This window comes from Zophobas morio, unplaced genomic scaffold, assembly GCF_036711695.1.
Source record: "Zophobas morio isolate AGI-343-1 ecotype UQ-CSIRO unplaced genomic scaffold, CSIRO_AGI_Zmor_V1 ptg000031l, whole genome shotgun sequence".
Taxonomy (NCBI): Eukaryota; Metazoa; Arthropoda; class Insecta; order Coleoptera; family Tenebrionidae; genus Zophobas; species Zophobas morio.
Window position 1 is genome coordinate 22,343 of NW_026972136.1, and position 24,658 is coordinate 47,000.

The following is a 24,658-nucleotide window of genomic DNA, read 5'->3' on the forward strand; positions in this document are numbered from 1 at the left end:
TAGGTATTCGAGACCTACCTTCGGGTAAATGGGTTTGCACTGGCGTCATGCTGGGTAATAATAAAGTAATAAAACGGTTTACCAGAAATATAATTATTTATTAACAATAATCTTTGATGAAGCACATTTATAAACATGAATTATATATTTGATAAACAACAAATACATAAAATATAAAAAAACGTTTGTCCATTGTAGAAGTGCTTCTAAATCAACATCGATACCATGTAATTATTGCGATAAATGTTTTTTTCCACGACGGGAAAAATCGTATTTGTGGGCGCTAACTGTTTGATCCGATTGCTGTATCGTAGAAAAAATTTGGTTTTCGGAAGTCCAGTCTCTGAGAAGAATTTCAGAAAAATTACGCATGATCTAGTTTGATTCGATCTTGAAATATATTTGTACAACTTTATAATAATTAGAATAAGAAACGATCTCTCGTTTTGTAACACTTGCATCGTTTAGTGTTGCATTAAATTTGTAGATATCGATAAACTGAATTCCTTGGTAGAATTAACCCAGATTTCAGAGTTCTTTGTCATTTACCATGGAATGTTTGTTATTTTTGTCTACGTATTGGACAGAAAACTTGATACTAATTGTACCACAAGGACACGGCGACTAATTGTGATAAAATTGAAGGTGGATTCATAAACCACGAGTATAGGTGTATATTATTTTATAAAATTTATGTAACCTTTACTATGCAAAATGATGAGGGGACGTCATTAAATTGTTGGTGGGGGTGATCGGACAAATTTTGGTTGACGTTTTACCATCTACACGATTTTATCATTAGTTTCGTTCTGTCTAATAAAAATAGACAGACGAAAACGGGATACCTCTTCTACAGTACTCTCGGGGTCATGAAACGTCAAGAAAACATGATAGTAGCCATTCACCCTATTACAATGCTTCCTTAGCTTACGCCTTAATTCATTCATTCATTCATTCATTCCTCCTTTCCTCTTTATTTATTAAGCACGTTCAGTTTTCTTGCCAAAAAACTGGATGTCTATAATGTCTAACCTAAACACAAAATTTGAAGATTCATTAAAATAAGTCGAATCGATCGAAAATTGGCTTCAAATTGTAGATAATCTTTCACTAATAGTCCCCTGTATAATTTTAAACATGTTTTAAGTTTCTTATTGTGAAAAAAGACTATACGTATATTTAAAAAAATAGATAAATATTGGTCGTATTATATACTTATGAATTTTTCTGTATGTTTTTAATGAATAATTTTCCAATTCTGGAAACATAGTAGCAAAAAAAAATATATTAAAAAGCAACAAAAAAGGCAAAATAAACATGAAAAAAAGAAGCGACAAAAAAGGCACCAAAAAACAAAAAGCAAAAAATACGATTAAATAAATGGGAATAAAAAAGTTGATAAGTTCCCGATTTTTCGATTTTTCAGTTTTTCAAATCTTTAATGATTCAATTCTTCTATTTCTCGATTTCAGTTTTTCGATTTCTCACTTTTTCGATATTCCAGTTTTTGATTTTTTTCAATTTTTCGATCCTTCAATTTTATTCGATTTTTTGACTTTTCGATTTCTCGCCTGTTTACTTTTTCGATTTTTCAAATTTTTAAATTTCAGCTTCTTCGATTTCGCGAATTTTTAGTTTTTAATTTTTCGAATTTTTAGACTTTTTTTAGTTCTTTGATGTTTCGATTTCTCGATTTTTTAATTTTTCTAATTCTCAGTTTTAGATTTTTCGGTTTTTCAATTTCAGGACTTTTTAAAATTTTTCTCTTTTTGAGTTTATTTTGAGAGACTTGGATGTTTAGTTTATCGATTTTTCAGGTTTTCAATTTTCCGATTTAGGTATCGGTCTTTTTTGATATTAAATTTTTTTATTTTTCAATTTCTATATTTTCGACTTTGGGTTATTTTGATTTCTCAATTTTTCGACTTTCGGTTTTCCCATTTTACATTTTTCCAATTTTTCGATGTTCCATTTTTCAATTTTTGGATGTTCCAATTTTTCGTAATTTCAGATGCAGAATTTTTCGATTTCTAGGTTTTTCGGTTGTTGAATTGTTCAATTTTCCGATTTTTTCATTTTGCAATTTTTAAATTTCAGATATTTCGATTTCTCGATTTCTAGGTATTTCTATGTTTCAATTTTTCGACTTTCTCATTTTTAGATTTCTCGTTTTTTTAAATTTTGGATTTCTCAATTCTTCAATATTTTTATTTTTCGATTTTTTGATATTTCGATTGCTCGTTTTTTCGATTTTCCTAATTTTCGGTTGTAGATTTTTCGGTTTTTCAATTACCCGACTTTTTTAAAAATTTTCTTTTTCGAATTTTTAATTGTTCGGTTTTAAAATTGTTTTCTTTTTCAGTTTATTTTTCGAGATTTGGATGTTTCGATTTTAGTTTATCGATTTTTCCCTTTAGGTGCCGGTATTTTTCTAATTGTAAATTTTTTATTTTTTCAATTTCTAACTTTTCGATTTTGCGTTTTTTTGACTTTCCGGATTTTCCATTTTACGTTTTTCCAATTATTCGATTTTCCAATCATCATCACTACATCTATGCGAATAAACATGATAAGTGAATTCAAAATTTTCAAAATTTTTTCAAAAAAATGGTTAAAATAAGTTCAATCGATCGAAAATTGGAATCAAATTGTAGATAATCTTTCGCTAATTACGAATCCCAAGTCTCCATCACCACATCTATTCAAATAAACGTGAAAAGGGAATTCAAAGTTTTCAAAATTTTTGCAAACAAATGGTTAAAATAAGTCCAATCGATCGAAAATTGGCATCAAATTGTAGAAAATTTTGCGCTAATTACAAATCCGAAATCTCCGTCGTGAGATTTATTCAAATAAATGTGAAAAGTGAATTAAAAATTTTAAAAATTTTCCCCAGAAATGGTTAATATAAGTTCAATTGAGGGAAAATTTGTGTCAAATTGTAGACAATCTGTCGCTACTTGCGAATCCGAAATCGCCGTCGAGACATGTAATCAAATAAACGTGAAATGTTAATTCAAAATTTTCAAAATTTTTCCAAAAAAATGGTTAAAATAAGATAAATCGATCGAAAATTGTTATCAGATTGTAGATAATCTTTACTAATTACGATCTGAAATGGCCGTCACCACTTTATTCAAACAAACGTGAGAACTGAGATCAAAATTTTCAAAATTTTTCCAAAAAAAAAAAGTGGTTATAATAACTTCGATCGATCGAAAATTGCTTTCAAATTGTAGATAATCGTCCGCTAATTATGAATCCGAAATCACCGTCGAGACATCTATTCAAATAATCGTTAAGAGTGAATTCAAAATTTCGAATTTTTTTTCCAAAAAAGTGGTTAAAATAAATTCAGATCGAAAGTTGGTGTCAAATTTTAGATAATCTTTCGCTAATTGCGAACCCGAAATCGTCGTCGTGACATCTATTCAATTAAAAGTGATAAGTAAGTTCAAAATTTTCAAAAATTTTCCAAAAAAATGGTTAAAATACGTTGAATCGATCGAAAATTGGAGTAAAATTGTAGATAATCTTTCACTAATTACGAATCCCAAATCTCCATCACCACATCTATTCAAATGAACGTGATAAGTGAATTCAAAATTTCCAAAATTTTTCCAAAAAAATGGTTAAAATAATTTCAATCGAGCAAAAATTGGTGCCAAATTGTAGACAATCTTTCGCTACTTACGAATCTGAAATCGCCGCCATGACTTCTATTCAAATAAACGTGAAAAGGGAATTCACGACTTTCAAAATTTTTCAAAAAAATGGTTAAAATAAGCTCAATCAATCGAAAATTGGTGTCAAATTGTAGATAATACTTCGCTAATTACGAATCCGAAATTGCCGTCGTGACATCTATTCAAATAAACCTGAGAAGTGAATTTAAAATTGTCAAAAATTTTCCAAAAAAATGATTAAAATGGGTTCAATTGATCAAAAATTAGTGTCAAATTGTAAATAATATTTCGCTAATTACAAATCTGAAATCGCCGTCGTGACATATATTCAAAAAATCGTGAGAAGTAAGTTGAAAATTTTCAAAATTTTACCAAAAAAATGGTTAAAATAAGTTCAATCGTACGAAAATTGGTGTCAAACTGTAGATAATTTTTCGCTAACTACGAATCCGAAATCGTCGTCATGACACCTATTCAAATAAACGTGAAAAGTGAATCGTCATCAACAATTCTATTCAAATGAACGAGATAAGTGAGTTCAAAATTTTCAAACTTTTTCCAAAAAAAAAGTTAATAGTAGTCCAATTGATCAAAAATTGGTGTCAAATTGTAGACAATTTTTCGCTAATTAAGAACCCAAAATCGCCGTCGTGACATCTATACAAATAAACGTGAAAAGTGAATTCAAAATTTTCAAAAATTTTCCAAAAAAATGGTTAAAATAAGGTCAATCGACTGAAAATTCGTGTCAAATTGTAGATAATCTTTCGCTAATTACGAATCTAAAATCGCCGTTACCGCATCTATTCAAATAAGTGTGATAAGTGAGTTCAAAATTTTCAAAATTTTACCAAAAAAATGGTTAAAATAATTTCAATCGAGCAAAAATTGATGTCAAATTGTAGAGAATTTTTCGCTAATTTGTAACAGCACGAAATCGCCGTCGTGACATCGATTCAAATAAACGTGAAAAGTGAATTCAAAATTTTTCAAAAAAAATGGTTAAAATAAGTTCAATCGGCTGATAAAGTGGTGTCAAATTGTAGATAATCTTTTGCTAATTACGAATCCGAAATCGCCACTACCACATATGTTCAAATAAACCTGATAAGTGGGTTCAAAATTTTCAAAAATTTTCCAAAAAAAGGGTTAAAATAAGTTCAATCGCTCGAAAATTTGTTTCAGATTGTAGATAAGCTTTCTCTAATTACGATTCCAAAATCGCCGTCAGCGCATCTACTCAAACATGGTAAGTGAGTTCAAAATTTTCAAAATTTTTCAAAAAAAAATTGACTGAAAATTGGCGTCAAATTGGAAATAATCTTCCACTAATCACGAATCCGAAGTCGCCGTTCCGATATTTATTTAAATAAACGTTAAAAGTAAGTTTACTATTTTCAAAATTTTTCCAAAAAAGTAGTAAAAATGTATTCAATGGACTTTAAATTCGGGTTAAATTGTAGATAACCATCCGTTAATTACAAATACGAAATTGTAAACGTGAAAAGTTATATAATTTCCAAAATTATTCCAAAAAAATTCTTAAAATGGATCCAATCGACTGGACCATCTACAGAACACTCTGAACGTACACATAAAATTTGACAACAATCGGTCCTGTAGTTTTTGAGATTATCTGTCTAAAATGTTTAAAAATTAACACACGCAGACAGATGAAAACGCGATTGAGTATTTTTGTGTAATCGTTTGATTTGATGATGTTTTTCAATAAAGGCCATTTAGTTTTTATATACATATCTTGTACTTGTGGTTTATGGATCGACCTTGATTTTGTTTAAAATTACGATTTTTTTAGTAAGGATGTCAATTTAAAAAACGAATTGTTTGAAATCGAACTCTGTTTATAAAAAGTATAGAATTTAAATTCAGCAAAAATTCTGAACTGTTTCTACAGTTCTCAGAAACTGGACGAAGGTTTCTACATTCATAATAAATACGTTTCACTTTCATTAATGTTGCAATTTAAAAACAAATTACTGGTTTCAAGACGATATGAATCTTTCATGAAATAAAACATGTACGTTGATATTAATGAATTTTTGATATTCCAGTTCTACCCTGAACAAATTTCTGTTTTGATATCGTTAGCCAGACGCAGAAACGACCAGAAAGCGTTTGATAAGACTCTGTACTAAGAATACTCGCGGAAACAAGTCTGTCATATTTCTGGAAACTTTTAACGCGGATCAAGCGCGAACGAATTATTCTTCATTATTTAATCAATAGAACTGTTATTTTTCACATTCATTCTATTTCTGAATAAACAAGACTGCAGCGACGGATGTCGTATCTTTGTTAACCTTTAAATCGCGTGAGAGGTTACACGATTGTGGCGAGACATAGGTCGAGAGTCCCGCATCAGGATTTACGACTCATGGGTGTCTTTGGTTATCTAGGTCGCGTCAGTACGATCACTCGTAGGTAAACCAACTGTTACTAAGGACGGAACTCACACTAGTACAATTTCCAAACATTCAGTATGCTATTGCGACTACAGTAGGTAATTTTCAAATATGTACTTTAAAGGTATGTATGTATAAATGGTGTTGCGGTAGATCAGATCAACAATAAACAGTTGTTTAAATCTATTTAGAATTGATGATCTTATTATTATTATTATTATCATCATAGAATGTTTCTACCGTCCGGGTCCTGGCAGCCCGTCGATCTCGACCCCAACACCCCGTATAAAAAACTACCTACATCACTCCAGGATGGGACGCTAGCGAGAACTTTAGTCAATCGATTGTACTTCCGGTATTTGGCACGATGTTGATGAAGGGCACACTGGCGAAGGGTCCGTTCAAAATGGACGCGTGCACGCGCCGCTGATGGCGGCCACGGTACAGTTCTGATGGGACGGAGACGCGGGATTGGACAGGCCGCTCTCCCGGATGGGGGAGAGCGCCGGGGTTTTGGGACGATGCACCACACTGCGTCTTCTCCGCCTGTACTGGGACATGGGACGCCGGTTGCAGCGCTGCTGCTGCTGCTGGAGGATGGTGAGGGCGTTGGCGAGCTCCATCTCGCTGACCAGGCGGCGCCTGGGGGGGTTGGGCAGCGCCGGAAGGGCGTTGGCGCGACGAGACACTTCGGGATAGCACGGCACTGGCACTAGGTTGTTGACGGTCTGGACCGCCTCGGGAGGGTTGTTCGATGATTCATTCGATACAGGCACCACTTGGTTATTTCTAGCTACTTGGGACTGGGACTGGTTCCGTCGGCGGTTGTGCCCCAAATTACCTGGAATTATTATTATTATTGTTTATTAAAATTATTAGTTATAGAAGCGAAATTTGGAAAAAATCGTGTTTATGGTCACATTGAATCCATTGAATTTTTAAATCGTTTATATTTATAATCTCAACTGACAGACATCTTTGAAGATAAACACACTATATTTTTGGAGTCACCACGTCGAGATCCACATCCCTGAATTTTTTGAAAATTTTTGGACAACTTTTTGAAAAATGAAATTTTTCTTTCTTCAAATTTCGATGCGTTTTTCACCATTTTCGAAACTTTTCTTTCAGATTTCTAGCTCTAGAACTCATTTCCGATCTCCTTTCTTTGATAACTTCAACCGTGTTTCTAGTATCGGTGTTGAAATATCGAAATTTTTGGAATTTAAAAAAAAATTGGTTTTAAACACGAATATTTTGAAAATATTGCGCTACATTTTTGGCATCAGCACGTCGAGATCTATGTAACAAAAATGAAATTTTTCGCCGTCATGACATCCATTCAAATAAACGAGAAAAGAGCATTCAAAATTTTTTCAAAAAAATGGTCAAAATAAGTCCAATTGATCGAAAATTGGTGTCAAATTGTACATAATCTTTTACTAATTACGAATCCAAAATCGCCGTCGTGACATCTGTTCAAAATAAATGTGAACAGTATTCCAAACTTTCCAAAATTTTTACAAAAAATGGGTAAAATAAGTTCAATTGATCAAAAATTGGTGTCAAATTGTAGATAATTTTTCCCTACTTACGAATCCGAAATCGTAGTCACCAAATCTGTTTAAATAAACGCGATCAATGAGTTCAAAATTTTCAAAATTTTTCCAAAAAACTGGTTAAAATAAGTTCGATCGATTGAAAATTGGTCTCAAATTGTAGATAATCTTTTGTTAATTACGAATCCGAAATTGCCGTCCTGAGATCTATTAAATAAACATGAAAAGTGATTCCAAAATTTTCAAAATTTTTCCAAAAAAGCGGTCAAAATAACTTTCGATTGAAAATTGGTGTCAAATTGAAGATAATATTTCGATAATTATGAATCTGAAATCGCGTTCGTGACACCTATTGAAATAAACGTGGAAAGTGAATTCAAAATTTCCAAAAAAATGGTTAAAATTGGTTCAATCGAGCGAAAATTGGTCTCAAATTGTAGATAATGTTTTGCTAATTACGAATCTGAAATTGTCATCGTGAGATCTATTCAAATAAACATGAGAAGTGAATTCAAAATTTTCAATAATTTAAAAAAAAAATGCTTAATCGATCCAAAATTGGCTTCAAATTGTGGATAATCTTCCGCTAATTACGAATCCGAAATTGACGTTGTGACACCTATTAAAATAAATGTGAAAAGTGAATTCAATATTTTCGAAACATTTTCCAAAAAAATGGTTAAAATAACTTGAATCGATTGAAAATTGGCGTCAAATTGTAGATAATATTTCGCTAATTACGAATCTGAAATCGCCTTCGTGACACCTATTCAAATAAACGTGGAAAGTGATTCCAAAATTTTCAAAATTTTTCCAAAAAAGTGGTTAAAATAAGTTCAATCGATTGAAAATTGGTCTCAAATTGTAGATAATCTTTTGTTAATTACTAATCCGAAATTGCCGTCGTGAGATCTATTCAAATAAACGTGAAAAGTGAGTTCAAAATTTTCAAAAATGTTTCCAAAAAAATGGTTAAAATAGGTTCAATTGATCAAAAATTCCTGTCAAATTGTATATATATGCTTTCCCTAATTACCACTCCGAAATCGTCGTCACCAAATCTATTCAAATAAACGTGATAAGTGAGTTCAAAATTTTCAAAATTTTTCCAAAAAAGTGGTTAAAATAGGTTCAATTGATAAAAAATTAGCGTCAAATTGTAGATAATCTTTCCCTAATTACCAATCCGAAATCGTCATCAACAAATCTATTGAAATAAACGTGTTAAGTGAGTTCAATATTTTCAAAATGTTTCCAAAAAAGTGGTTAAAAGAAGTTCAATCGATTGAAAATTGGTCTTGAATTGTCGATAATCTTTCGCTAATTACGAATCCGAAATCGTAGTCACCAAATCGGTTCAAATAAACGTGAAAAGTGAGTTCGAAATTTTTAAAATTTTTCCAAAAAAGTGGTTAAAATAAGTTCAATTGATCAAAAATTAGTGTTAAATTATAGATAACCTTTCCCTAATTACCAATCCGAAATCGTTGTCAACAAATCTGTTCAAATAAACGTGATAAGTGAGTTTAAAAGATTCAAAATTGTTCCAAAAAAGTGGTTGAAATAAGTTCAATTGATCAAAAATTAGTGTCAAATTGTAGATACTCTTTCCCAAATTACCAATCCGAAATCGTTGTCAACAAATCTATTCAAATAAACGTGATAAGGGAGTTCAAAATTTTCAAAATTTTTTCAAAAAAGCGGTTAAAATAGGTTCGATCGATTGAAAATTGGTCTCAAATTGTAGATAATCTTTCGCTAATTACGAATCCGAAATCGCCGTAACCAAATCGGTTCAATTAAACGTGACAAGAGAGTTCAAAATTTTAACAAAATTTTTCCAAAAAAGTGGTTAAAATAAGTTCGATCGATTGAAAATTGGTCTCAAATTGTAGGTCATCTTTTGTTAATTACGAATCCGAAATTGTCGTGAAATTTATTCAAATAAGCGTGAAAAGTGATTCAAAAATTTACAAAATGTTTCCAAAAAAATGGTTAAAATGAGTTCAATTGATCAAAAATTAGTGTCAAATTGTAGATAAGCTTTCCCTAATTACCACTCCGAAATCGTCGTCACCAAATATATGCAAGTAAACGTGATAAGTGAGTTCGAAATTTTTAAAATTTTTCCAAAAAAGTAGTTAAAATAAGTTCAATTGATCAAAAATTAGTGTTAAATTATAGATAATCTTTCCCTAATTACCAATCCTAAATCGTCGTCAACAAATCTATTCAAGTAAACATGATAAGTGAGTTCGAAATTTTCAAAATGTTTCCAAAAAAGTGGTTAAAAGAAGTTCAATTGATCAAAAATTGGTATCAAATTGTAGATAATCTTTCCCTAATTACGAATTCGAAATCGTAGTCACCAAATCTGTTCAAATAAACGTGATAAGTGAGTTCAAAAGTTTCAAAATTTTTCCAAAAAATGGGTTAAAATAACTTCAATTGTTCAAAAATTAGTGTCAAATTGTAAATAATCTTTCCCGAATTACGAATCCGAAATCGTAGTCACCAAATCGGTTCACATAAACGTGAAAAGTGATTCGAAAATTTTCAAAATTTTTCCAAAAAAAAATGGTTAAAATAAGTTCAATTGATCAAAAATTGGTGTCAAATTGTAGATAATTTTTCCCAAATTGCGAATCCGAAATCGTAGTCACCAACTCTGTTCAAACAAACGCGATCAATGAGTTCAAAATTTTCAAAATTTTTCCAAAAAAGTGGTTAAAATAAGTTGGATCGATAGAAAGTTGGTCCCAAATTGTAGATAATCTTTTGCTAATTACGAACCCGAAATCGTCGTCGTGAGATTTATTCAAATAAACGTGAAAAGTGTAACCAAAATTTCCAAAATTTTTACAAAAAAGTGGTTAAAATAAGTTCGATCGATTGAAAATTGGTCTCAAATTGTAGATCATCTTTTGTTAATTATGAATCCGAAATTGCCGTCGTGAGATCTATTCAAATAAACGTGAAAAGTGATTCCAAAATTTTTAAAATTTTTCCAAAAAATTGCTTAAAATAAGTCCAATCGATCGAAAATTGGTGTCAAATTGTAGATAATACATATTTAGATAATTACGAATCTGAAATCTCCTTCGTGGCACTTATTCAAATAAACGTGAAAAGTAAATTCAAAATTTCCAAAATTTTTCCAAAAAAAAAGGTTAAAATTGGTTCAATCGAGCGAAAATTGGTGTCAAATTGTAGACAATCTTTCGCTACTTATGAATCCGAGATCATCGTCGATGCATCTGTTCAAATAAACGTGAAAAGGGAATTCAAAATTTTCAAAATTTGTTTTCACAAAAATGGTTAAAATAATTTCAATCGAGATAAAATTGGTGTCAAATTCTAGATAATCTGTCGCTACTTACGAATCCGAAATCGTCGTCGGGACATTTATTCAAATAAATGTGAAAAGTCAATTCAAAATTTTCAAAAAATTTTAAAAATGTTGCCCGATAACATATATTTTTGGCATCAGCACGTCGAGATCTATATCCCTGAATTTTTTGAGAATTTTTAGACAAATGTTCAAAAATGAAATCTATTCAAACAAACGAGAAAAGTGAATTCAAAATGTTTCCAAAAAAAATGGTTATAATAAGTCCAATTGATCGAAAACTGGTGTCAAATGGTGGTAATCTTTCCCTAATTACGAATCCGAAATCGTACTCACCAAATCTGTTCAAAATGTGATAAGTGAGTTCACAATTTTTAAAATTTTTCCAAAAAGTGATTAAAATAAGTTCGATCGATTGAAAATTTGTCTCAAATTGTAGATATTTTGCTAATCACGAATCCGAAATCGCCATGAGATCTATTCAAATAAACGTGAAAAGTGATTCCAAAATTTTCAAAATTTTTCCAAAAAAGAATGGTTAAAACAAATTCATTCGATCGAAAGTTGGTGCCAAATTGTAGATAATAATCTTTCGCTAATTACGAATCCGAAATCGCCATCACTCATCAATTCAAATAAACCTGATTAGTGCATTAGAAATTTTCAAAATTTTTCCAAAAAATGATTAAAATAACTTCAATCAACCGAAAATTGGTGGGTGTCAAATGATAATCTTTCGCTAATCACGAATCCGAAATTACCGTTGTCACATCTATTCAAATAAACATGAAAACTGAATTTAAAATTTAAAAGTGGTTAAAGTGGGTTTTTTGAGAATTTTTAGACGACTTTTTCAAATATGAAATTTTTCGAATTTTGACCCATTTTTCACCATTTTCGAAACTTAACTAAATATATATTCTTGTAGATTTCCAACTCTAGAACTTATTTACGATCTGGCTTCTTTGATAATTCCAACTGTTTTTCAAGAATCTGTGTTGAAGTATCGAAATTTTTGGAATTAAAAAAAAATTTGGTTTTGAAAACCTGAACATTTTGAAAATGTTGCGCTATAGCTGTTGATCTATATCCCTGAATTTTTTGAGAACTTTTAGACAACTTTTTCAAAAATACAAAATCGGCTGTTGAAATATCGAAATTTTTGGATTAAAAAAAAAATTGAATTTACGAGCTCTAGAACTCACTTCCGATCTCGTTTCTATGATAACTCCCTCCAACCTGTTTTTATAGAATCGACGGTTGAAATATCGAAATTTTTGGAATTTAAACAAAATTGAATTCAAACCCCAACATTTTGAAAATGTTGCGCGACGAACACAAACACGCTTTATTTTTGGTATCTGCACGTCGGGATCTCTATCCTTGAATTTTTTGAGAATTTTTAGACGACTTTTTCAAAAATACAAAATTAGACCCCTTTTCGACGATTTTAGAAAATTAATTAAAGAAATTTTCTTATAGATTTCGAGCTCTAGAACTCACTTCCGATCTCGTTTCTATGATAACTCCCTCCAACCTGTTTTTCTGGAATCGGCCGTTGAAATATCGAAATTTTTGGAATTAAAAAAAAAATTGAATTCAAACCCCAGCATTTTGAAAATGTTGCGCGATGAATATAAACACGCAATATTTTTGGCATCAGCACGTCGAGATGTATATCCCTGAATTTTTTGAGAATTTTTAGACGACTTTTTCAAAAATGAAAATTTCCACTATGCAAATTTCGACGATTTTCGAAATTTAATTAAATACATTTTTTGTAGATTTCGGACCACAGAAGTCACTTCCGGCCTCATTTCGTCCAACAGTTTCTCCAGAATCGCCCATTGAAATATTGCAATTTTTAAAAAATAAAAAAAATTCGAATTTCGCTCCGAATATTTCGAAAATAGTTCTCCGTGGCCCTAAACATGCTATATTTTTGGAATTACCACGTCAAGATCTATGACCCTGAATTTTTTCATAATTTTTAGACGACTTTTTCAAAAATGAAAATTTCCACTGGACAAGTTTGTTACTTCAAAATAAATTTTTTTTTAAGTGATTAAAGTAACAGCGATGATTTTGCCGAAAAAAACTTGATGCATTATTAATATGTCTTTCATGATAGCACCTCATAAACTTTTTTAATTTTGCAGAAATATGAATGAATAATCGATCGAGCTAAATTAGGACGTTTACGTAGTAAATACCAGTCTGATTGTCGAGAAACGAAGTTTATATTTAGCGTTTTATTAATAGACAGATATTGAACAAAATAATATTAAATTTATTAGCCTCCCATTACCAAGAATTTACCTACCTTTTTAAACAAAATTCGCTAAATATTTAAGGCGAACGTGGAAACTTTTTAACCGTCTGTGTCCTATTTCGATTATTCGAATCGCTAACAAACCAGGCTTGTTTCCAATGCGTGCCAAATCGATGACAGATCGTGGATTTATAAGCACAAATTACTAGCCTTGGCAAGGTAGTACCAAAAAAAAAAATATCGCTCGCACACCAGTTTTGGTATATTAATAAAATTTTATAGCCTATTAGTGTCACAATGCTCGACCTACCTAAAACTCTAAAAAGCACTCTTAACTTGGCACTCGACCAATGCCCGTGCGTCCTCGGCCTGCCCTCGATCGCCGGGATCCCCTTATTCTTCATCTTGTGCTTGCAAATGTTCATCAAGCACCTCGGCTCGTTCGGGCTGTCCGGGCTATCCGGCACCGCCAAGCAGCAGTTCCACTTGGTCTTCACCCTCTTCGGGGGCGGGCGCGCCGCCTCCGGCGCCACCGAGTTACTCACGCACACTTGGCAGTCCTGCGGCGTCGACGGCGGCGTCGGCGTGGGCTCCGCACAATTCGAGAACGTCTCCTCGAGGACCGTACACGTGACCACGGTGGTCCTGGTGCGGCCGTCGCAGTGCAGGTTGGCGGGGCGGTGGCGCAGCGTCGGGCAGCGGAAACTCGGCTCCTCCTCGTTCTGCGGCGACTGCGAGGGCGTCTGGTTCTGGGTCTGGCGCTGCTGCCGGATGTACTCGTAGGTGGTGAGGCCCAGGAACGAGATGTAGATGTGGAAGAAGCAGAGGTGCAGCAGCAGGCCGGCGGTGATGGCGGCGAGGATGCCGAGGGCGGCCACCACGGCGAGGAAGGCGGCGTCGCCGGTGGGCAGCGACGAACCGTGCGGGGCCGCGGTGGAGTTCTCCGACGTGAGGAGGCCCTGCAATGTAGCAATTGACCCCTGGAGTTTTCCGATTTGGCTACAGAGCGAACCCTGATTAATATTTTATATGTTTGCATGCCGGGTTGAAAATGCCGTCTGTTTAACGATGTTTCATGCGAAGGAAATAAAAAGGAAGCTGAATTAATTCGGTTTTTATGGTGAAGAGTGAGTTATCGAACGGAGGCGGCGATCGACTGTGAGAGGCGTGATAAGGGTTGGAGTGAATAGTCGGGGTAATGGAATGCATATAGTGGGGTAATTTTGTGGAAGAAAAAAGCCTCTGGGGAATAAATAGGATTGGTTAAGGGTTCAGTGTTCCGAAATTTGGTGCTGTGATAAATATCAAGCTTTCTGAGAATAGCGTGTCGTAAATTGTTAGGGAAATGGAAATTTTTAACTTGAGGATTGTATGGAATCAGTGTGGCCGGATTGCTGGGGTTTGTAATTTATCTGAATGATTGTGGTAATTGTGCGTAATATATACAGTTTTACCCCAGATATGTTTAAAGTAATAATGAGCTGTAGTAATTATTGACATATTTTACAAATTGTAATTACTTTTTGCAAATGAGCAGTTTATAAATGAGAAAATATTCGCAGACGGCTGGTTGATAAATTTGGTCCTTTGAACCGGATCAACACTTTGGTCTCAAGTGGGCTAATGTGAAATTTCTTCATTAATTGAATTCGTTTTCGAATGTGCTTCATACTAGTTGAACGATCATCACATGAGAACATATTCTGTCGTGCCACAACGTAACTAGCTAAATCGTTAATCATCACATTCATACCCATAATTTGAATTTTATGTGGGTTTTAAAATTCAGAGCATACTGAATACTTTAGTAGGATGATTGATTACATTGTTGCAATTCATTACACGTTTTTCATTGCCAAATATTTAATTGTAATAATCTCCCTAATACATTTCAAATTATGAGTTATTTTGTGAGGACGAGAGAATTTTTTTTGTTTCGTAAAAAAAATACATTTTTTTAATCCGAGAGAATCCGAAAGAGTACGAAAAGAATCTGAAAGAATATGGAGAAACATGAGGGAATCCGACTAAATTCCAAGAGGATCAAAGAGAATCTGGAAGAATCCGAAAGAAACCTAGAGAAGTCAGGAGAATTCAGAAGCACCCGAAAGAATAAGAAAAAAAATCCGGAAAGAATATGGGAGAATTCGATTAAATTTCGAGAGGTTCGAAGAGAGTCCACAAAAGTTCAAAAGATTCCGAAAGAATCCAAGATAATGCGAGAGAAAACAAAGAACCTAAAACACAAAAAATTTAAAGAACCGAAACAATTTCCAAAGAATGTGAGAGAATTCGAGAAATGTCGAGAGAGACCGAGAAAATTCGTGTGAATCCGAGAAAACCCTAAAGCATACGAAAAGATCCGTGGGAATCTGAAAGAATCCGAAAGAATCTAAGAGAATCCAATAATAAATCGAAAGAAGACGCAGAATACAAGAGAATCCCATTATATTATGGGAGGATCGGAAAGAATCGGGAAGAATCCTAGAAAGTCCAAGAGAATCCGAAAAAATCCCAGATTCGAGAGAATCCGAAACAGTGCGAAAAGAATCCGAAAGAACATGGGGAAACATGAGAGAATCTGGAAGAATACGAGAGAATCCGCCTAAATTCCAAGAGGATCAAAGGGAATCTGGAAGAATCCGAAAGAAACCTAGAGAATCCAGGAGAATTCAGAAGAAACCGAAGGAATAAGGGAAAAAATCCGGAAAGAATATGGAAGAATCCGATTAAATTTTGAGAGGTTCGGAGAGAGTCCACAAAAATTCAAAAGATTCCGAGAAAATCCGAAAGAATCCAAGATAATGCGAGAGAAAACAAAGAACCTAAAACACAAAAAAATTTAAGAACCCAAGCAATTTCCACAGAATGTGAGAGAATTCGGGAAATGTCGAGAGAGACCGAGAAAATTCGTGTGAATCCGAGACAACCCCAAAGCATACGAAAGAATCCGTGGGAATCTGAAAGAATCCGAGAGAATCTAAGAGAATCCAATAATAAATCGAAAGAAGACGCAATAATCCGAAAGAATACAAGAGAATCTCGTCATATTTTGGGAGGATCGGAAAGAAGCGGGAAGAATCCTAGAAAGTCCAAAAGAATCCGAAAGAATTCGCAAAGAATCTGAAAAAATCCCAGATTCGAGAGAATCCGAAAGAATATGGGAAACATGAGAGAATCTGGAAGAATACGGGAGAATCCGACTAAATTCCAACAGGATCAAAGAGAATCTGGAAGAACCCGAAAGAAACCTAGAGAATTCACGAGAATTCAGAAGAAACCGAAGGAATAAGGAAAAAATCCGGAAAGAATATGGAAGAATCCGATTAAATTTTGAGAGGTTCGGAGAGAGTCCACAAAAATTCAAAAGATTCCGAAAAAATCCGAAAGAATCCAAGATAATGCGAGAGAAAACAAAGAACCTAAAACACAAAAAAATTTAAGAACCCAAGCAATTTCCACAGAATGTGAGAGAATTCGGGAAATGTCGAGAGAGATTCGAGAGAATCCGAAAGAGTGCGAAAAGAATCCGATAGAATATTGGGAAACATGAGAGAATCTGGAAGAATATGAGAGAATCCCACTAAATTCCAAGAGGATCAAAGAGAATCCTAGAAAGTCCAAGAGAATCCGAAAGAATTCGCAAAGAATTAAAAAAAAACCCAGATTCGAGAGAATCCGAAAAAATGCGAAAAGAATCCGAAAGCATATGAGGAAACATGAGAGAATCTGAAAGAATACGAGAGAATTCGACTAAATTCCAAGAGGATCAAAGAGAATCTGGAAGAATCCGAAAGAAACCTAGAGAATTCACGAGAATTCAGAAGATACCGAAGGAATAAGGAAAAAATCCGGAAAGAATATGGAAGAATCCGATTAAATTTCGGGAGGTTCGGAGAGACTCCACAAAAATTCAAAAGATTCCGAAAAAATCCGAAAGAATCCAAGATAATGCGAGAGAAAACAAAGAACCTAAAACACAAAAAATTTAAAGAACTGAAGCAATTTCCAAAGAATGTGAGAGAATTCGGTAAATGTCGGAAGAGACCGAGAAAATTCGGGTGAATCCGAGACAACCCCAAAGCATACGAAAGGATCCGTGGGAATCTGAATGAATCCGAAAGAATGTAAGAGAATCCAATAATAAATCGAAAGAAGACGCAATAATCCGAAAGAATACAAGAGAATCTCGTCATATTTTGGGAGGATCGGAAAGAAGCGGGAAGAATCCTAGAAAGTCCAAAAGAATCCGAAAGAATTCGCAAAGAATCTGAAAAAATCCCAGATTCGAGAGAATCCGAAAGAGTGCGAAAAGAATCCGATAGAATATCGGGAAACATGAGAGAACCTGGAAGAATATGAGAGAATTCCACTAAATTCCAAGAGGATCAAAGAGAATCCTAGAAAGTCCAAGAGAATCCGAAAGAATTCGCAAAGAATCCAAAAAAAAACCCAGATTCGAGAGAATCCGAAAAAATGCGAAAAGAATCCGAAAGCATATGGGGAAACATGAGAGAATCTGAAAGAATACGAGAGAATCCGACTAAATTCCAAGAGGATCAAAGAGAATCTGGAAGAATCCGAAAGAAACCTAGAGAATTCACGAGAATTCAGAAGAAACCGAAGGAATAAGGGAAAAAAATCCGGAAAGAATATGGAAGAATCTGATTAAATTTCGAGAGGTTCGGAGAGAGTCCACAAAAATTCAAAAGATTCCGAAAAAATCCGAAAGAATCCAAGATAATGCGAGAGAAAACAAAGAACCTAAAACACAAAAAATTTAAAGAACCGAAGCAATTTCCAAAGAATGTGAGAGAATTCGGGAAATGTCGAAAGAGACCGGGAAAATTCGTGTGAATCCGAGACAACCCCAAAGCATACGAAAGGATCCGTGGGAATCTGAATGAATCCGAAAGAATGTAAGAGAATCCAATAATAAATCGAAAGAAGACGCAATAATCCGAAAGAATACTAGAGAATCTCGTCATATTTTGGGAGGATCGGAAAGAAGCGGGAAGAATCCTAGAAAGTCCAAAAGAATCCGAAAGAATTCGCAAAGAATCTGAAAAAATCCCAGATTCGAGAGAATCCGAAAGAGTGCGAAAAGAATCCGATAGAATATCGGGAAACATGAGAGAATCTGGAAGAATATGAGAGAATTCCACTAAATTCCAAGAGGATCAAAGAGAATCCTAGAAAGTCCAAGAGAATCCGAAAGAATTCGCAAAGAATCCAAAAAAAACCCAGATTCGAGAGAATCCGAAAAAATGCGAAAAGAATCCGAAAGCATATGGGGAAACATGAGAGAATCTGAAAGAATACGAGAGAATCCGACTAAATTCCAAGAGGATCAAAGAGAATCTGGAAGAATCCGAAAGAAACCTAGAGAATTCACGAGAATTCAGAAGAAACCGAAGGAATAAGGAAAAAATCCGGAAAGAATATGGAAGAATCCGATTAAATTTTGAGAGGTTCGGAGAGAGTCCACAAAAATTCAAAAGATTCCGAAAAAATCCGAAAGAATCCAAGATAATAGGGGCTATTCTGTAAGACATCCGATAAAAATAACGCACGGTTAAAATTTTAAGGGTACGGTAAAACTACAAACCTATTCTGTATCTGGTAGGTGCGTTAAAATTTAACGTTAGGTGGGTTAAAATAAGCGTTTAAGAGAGAATTTTTATCGGCTAGGCCAAAGCAACCGTTAAAATTTAAAGCAGGGTTTGGATATAACCTATAGTTGTTTTCTGTGTTTTTTTAACTTGCATTAAACTTGCTTTGCTGGTAACAATTAATCTTTAATTAAGTATGGCATTAGATAGGTTAATTATTAATTTGGCACTTATGGAAGAAAGACGTGAACGTGTGCAAAGGTAAAAAATATAGATTTTTTTCTGATCAGGATTAAATTAAGCATTTTTTTGGGCACGGAAATTACCAGGTGGGAACTGGACATGGTTTTTCATTCGCATTAAGTCAACCAAGTGTGAGTCGTTGCATTGCAGAAGTGTCCAATTGCGTTGTGGCTCATTTACTAAATCAGTGGATAAAATTTCCGAACTCTCCACAAACCAGGCAGAATAATGAACGAAACTTTAGTGCAATAGAGCCACGTTTTTCTGAATTGATTGGAGTTATTGATTGCACTCAAATAAGAATAGTACTGTTTAGTACCACAGAGAGACAGAGAGGTCCGATATATTGCTCTGCCGTTATGTTTTCGGATTTCGGAATCTTTTGAGGCCAGTTAGCAATATAGTACTATTAGATATATGATTATAACAAATCAATATTCAAAACGACCCAATTCATTTTCCCGAAAATTTGGGAATACAATAATTTTATTCTTAGTATTACACTACATCTATCCCAACTGACATACGTGTCCTTGCAAAAATGTTGATGACGTCATCGCAATTTTTTTTTAAATTCCCACTACAAATATGTAATGAGAAAAAAAACACAATAGGCATGCAGTCGTCAAGTTTCCGACAGCGAGGGAAGTACTGTCTGAACTCTTTAGACCAATTTTTTAAACATTTAACATTCATTAATGTTAAATATTTCAAATAATTTCAGTTAAGACCACATTTTTTGAATATAACATGCGAATTTCGTATGATGTTTAACTTAACCTCACACACTCATATGCTTAACTGTCAAAGTTTCTGCGTAAACATGTGCATCCAGTCTACGATGAGGACACACTGCCTACAGATGTGGGTGGTTCACAATGCATTTAACGGACGTGCTTTAAAAGTTGGATTTTTGTCGGCGTCCGTTATTTTCGTGTTACAGAATAGCATCTTTAAATCGTACATTTAACACCCCGGTAAAATAGACAATTTTAAAGCACCCTTAAATTTAACGGATGCGTTACAGAATAGCCACTAATGCGAGAGAAAACAAAGAACCTAAAACACAAAAAATTTAAAGAACCGAAGCAATTTCCAAAGAATGTGAGAGAATTCGGGAAATGTCGGAAGAGACCGGGAAAATTCGTGTGAATCCGAGACAACCCCAAAGCATACGAAAGGATCCGTGGGAATCTGAATGAATCCGAAAGAATCTAAGAGAATCCAATAATAAATCGAAAGAAGACGCAATAATCCGAAAGAATACAAGAGAATCTCGTCATATTTTGGGAGGATCGGAAAGAAGCGGGAAGAATCCTAGAAAGTCCAAGCGAATCCGAAAGAATTCGTAAAGAATCCGAAAAAATCCCAGATTCGAGAGAATCCGAAAGAGTGCAAAAACAATCCGAAGGAATATGGGAAACATGAGAGAATCTGGAAGAATACGGGAGAATCCGACTAAATTCAAGGAGGATCAAATAGAATCTGGAATAATCCGAAAGAAACCTAGAAAATCCAGGAGAATTCAGAAGAATGCGAGAAAATACGGAAAAAATCCGTAAAGAATACGGAAGAATATGGGAGAATTCGAGAGATCAGGCCAAATTCCGAGAGGATCGGGGAGAATCCATAAAAATTCAAAAGATTCCAAAAAAATCCGAAAGAATACGACATAAGCCAAGATAATACGAGAGAAAATAAAGATCATAGGAAACCCAAGAAACCCAAAAAGTCGGAAGAACGCGAAAAATACAAAAAATTCGAAGAACCGAAGCAATTTCCAAAGAATTGAGAAAATTTGGAAAATGTCGAGAGGAACAGAGAGAATTCATGTGAATCTGAAAGAATTCGAACGAATCTAAGAGAATCCATTAGAATCCGATAATAATTTGAACGAGTCCGAAAGAAGACACAATAATCCGAAAGAATACAAGAGATCCAGTCAAATTCTGGGAGGATCGGAAAGAATTCGGAAGAATCCTAGAAGGTCCGACAGAATCCGAAAGCATACAAAAATAAGCCGAGAAGAATACGAGAATCCGGCCAAATTCCGAGAAGATCGAAGAGAATCTGGAAGAATCCGATTAAATTTTGAGAGGTTTGGAGAGAATCCGGAGGAATCCGAAAGAATACGGGAGATCAGGCCAAATTCCGAGAAGATCGGAGAGAATCAACAAAAATTCAAGAGATATCGAAAAAATCCGAAAGAATACGGGAGAATCCAAGATAATAAGAGAGAAAACAAAGAACCTAGGAAATCCAAGGAACCCAAGAAGTCGGAAGAACGCGAAAAACACAAAAAATCCAAAGAACCGAAGCAATTTCCAAAGAATGTGAGAGAATTCGAGAAATGTCGAGACAAACCGAGAGAATTCGTGTGAATCAGAGAAAACCCCAAAGCGTACGACAGGATTGTAAGAATCCGAAAAAACCCAAGAGAATTCAATAGAATCCAATTCGTAACGTTCTGTGAGGATCGAAAAAAATCCGGAAGAATCCTAGAAAGCCCAACAGAATCTGAAAGAATTCGTAAAGAATTCGAAAAAATCCCAGATTCGAAAGAATCCCAAAGAATACAATACAAAATAATCCGAGAAGAATTCGAAAGAATATGAAATAACACGAGAGAATCCGGAAAAATCCAAGAGAATACGAGAATCTGGAAGAATCCGAAAAAAATTTAGAGAATCGGGGAGAATTCGGAAGAATATGGGAAAACATGAGAGAATCTGGAAGAAGACGAGAGAATCCAACTAAATTCCAAGAGGATCAAAGAGAATCTGGAAGGATCCGAAAGAAACCTAGAGAATCTAGGAGAATTCAGAAGGATCCGAGAGAATAAGGACAAAAATTCGAAAAGAATACGGAAGAATATGGGAGAATTCCATTAAATTTTGAGAGGTTCGGAGATAATTCGGAGGAATCCAAAAGAATACCAGAGAATCTAAGATAATGCGAGAGAGAACAAAGAACCTAGGAACCCCAGGGAGAGAATTTGGGAAATGTCGAGAGAAACCGACAGAGTTCGTATGAATCTGAAAAAATTCGAAAGAATCCAAAAGAATCCATTAGAATCCAATAACAAGTCGAAAGAATCCGAAAGAAAACGCAAAAATCCGAAAGAATACAAGAGAATCCAGTCAAATTCTGGGAAGATCGGAAAGAATCCGGAAGAATTCTAGAAAATCCGAGAGAATCAGAAAGAGCAAAAAAATAATCCGAGAAGTATTCCAAAGAATATGAAACAATAAGGGGAAATCCATAAAAATCCGAGAGAATCCGAGAATCCGGCCAAATTCCGAGAAGATGGAAGAGAATCTGGAAGAATCTGAGAGAATACGAAAAAAATCCGAAAAGAATGCGAGAGGATTGGAGAGAATCCGAAAAAACTCGAAAGAGTATGGTTAAATTCCAAGAGCATCGGACAGAATCCACAAAACTCAGAAAGATAGCAAGGAACCTAGAGAACCCAAGGGACTCAAAGACTCGGAATAACGCGAAAAACGCAAAAAATCCAAAGATTCATCTGTGAATTTGTCAGTCTGTCATTCTCTTTCAAGGACAAAATAAAATTTCGAAAAGGATGGCCAGAGAACTGAAGATACAAGAGAATTCAAGATAATGGGAGAGAAAACAAAGAACGTAGGAACCGAAGAATCCAAGAGAATCCAATATTAATTTGAAAGAATCCGAAAGAATGCAAGAGAATCCAGTCAAATTCTGGGAGGATCAGGAAGAATCCTAGAAAGAATTCGCAAAGAATCCGAAAAAATCCCAGATCCGAGAGAATCCGAAAGAGTACTAAAGTAATTCGAGAAGAATTCGAAAGAATATGAAACACCAGGGAAAAATTCAGAAAAAAAGCTGTATTCAAAAATGCATAATTATATGGTAGTGCCAAAAAAAAACAAGTTGCCCTTTTTTTTGACGAATAATTAGGGTACAACTTCTTGTACCCCTATACCTAATTTCAGTTGATTTATACAATTAGTTCTCAGATATTTAATTGTTTCCATACATTCTAGCAACCCTGTATAAAGTGGGCCATTTAAATTATTTGAGTCCGCTTAAATTTGCGTAGTTTTCATTAGTATGTTGAAGCCAAGTCAAGCCAGGTCAGGTCAAGTCAGGTTAGGTCAAGTCATGTCAGGTAAGGTTAGTATTCTGGAGCTTAGATATTGTGAATTTTCCTAAATATAAACATAGTATAGGAAATAAAGAAAGGTACCAGAACATGAAACGATTAAGATAGACATGAACATGAATAATGAACTGATTTTAAAAAAGCAAATTTGAATCTGTTAATCCCAATTATGAATTGATAGGCGAAAATGACACATACGTTAAGAAATTGTAGATACAAAACTTGATACATTTAACGAGCATTTTGTTTAATCTAATAATCTGGCAATAAATTCTCTTAATCACTTGAAAGCCCCCAAAGTTCTATAGTTTCAATCAAACCAGCTGCTTTTTCGCATGCTTCCCGGTTATAACGTTTCCAGCAGGTAATCGGAAGAACAACATCGCATGCATCCGCAATCTATTTCGGTAACAAGGGAAGTATTTGTGCGCCGCCCCCCTGCCACTACCTGCAGCTTCTCCGTGTCCAGCCAGTGCGAGTGGTGGAGCGCCAGCTCCGCAATGGCCAGTATCGCCACCAGCGCGGCGGCCGCCACCGCCGTCGAGACGCACATCAGGAAAGGCGCGTAGTTCCTGCCGCCCACGCAGTGGTTCAGCCACTTGCAGTGGTGGTCGAAGCTCTCCACGCACTTGTTGCACGCGCTGCAGTGCTTCGTCCTGGCCCCGGTGGTGCGGATGCCGCACAGGTGGCAGCGGCCCTCCTCGATGACGTGCGCGTGCTTGGCGCGGTCCAGCTGGGGCACGGGCTCGGGGCGGCGCGCCCGCAGCGCCGGCTCGGCGGGGTCGAGGAGCGCGGCGGCGAGGTGGGCCGCCAGGTGCAGCAGCAGCAGCGCCGAGAGCGCGGCGAGACAGGCGGGCTGCGCGTGCGCGGGCAGCGCGGGCACCAGCACCAGGAAGGCGCCCACGGAGAGCACGGCCAGGGCCAGCCAGCCCGAGACCTGCAGCGGGTGCAGCGGCAGCTGGAAGCCGTGCTGGCGCCGGAGCCGCGGCGCGGACTCACCACCGTTGAGCATCGCGGGCCATGGCGGGCCACACTCGCGCTCGGCCGTCACGTGCGTACTGCCGCGGCCGTGGAGCCGGTGCGCGCTGCCGGCGGCGCGCCCCTATCGACCGGCGGCGGCGGGATGCGCGCTGCCGCCGCCGCCGTGACGTCGCGCCGATGCACGGAAACGCGCTGGTCGGACCGACCGGACTGCCGCAAGATCGCGGCGAGTGGGAATGCACGGGCGAGGGACGACGAGGAAGTGTGAAATTGGGCGCCGCGAGGGTGGCATGGTGGCGATGAGAGGGGACGATTTTGTTTGGTTGGTGGCATGGAGATGCGTCACTAGGTCAATTAACTGTTTCGAAACTGCCGTAATCGTAGGACGA

General features: G+C 35.6%; 1 protein-coding gene across 1 annotated transcript; it reads right to left on the minus strand.

The window, feature by feature from the left end:
- Positions 1-5,627: 5,627 nt before the first annotated feature.
- Positions 5,628-24,324, minus strand: LOC135139387 (palmitoyltransferase ZDHHC11). The gene is made up of 3 exons (XM_064069599.1): positions 23,737-24,324; positions 13,600-14,248; positions 5,628-6,950 (listed from the first exon to the last, which is right to left on the minus strand). Exons 1-3 carry the CDS (start codon positions 24,298-24,300, stop codon positions 6,511-6,513), a joined length of 1,653 nt encoding a protein of 550 aa, XP_063925669.1. The 5' UTR covers positions 24,301-24,324; the 3' UTR covers positions 5,628-6,510.
- Positions 24,325-24,658: the final 334 nt, after the last annotated feature.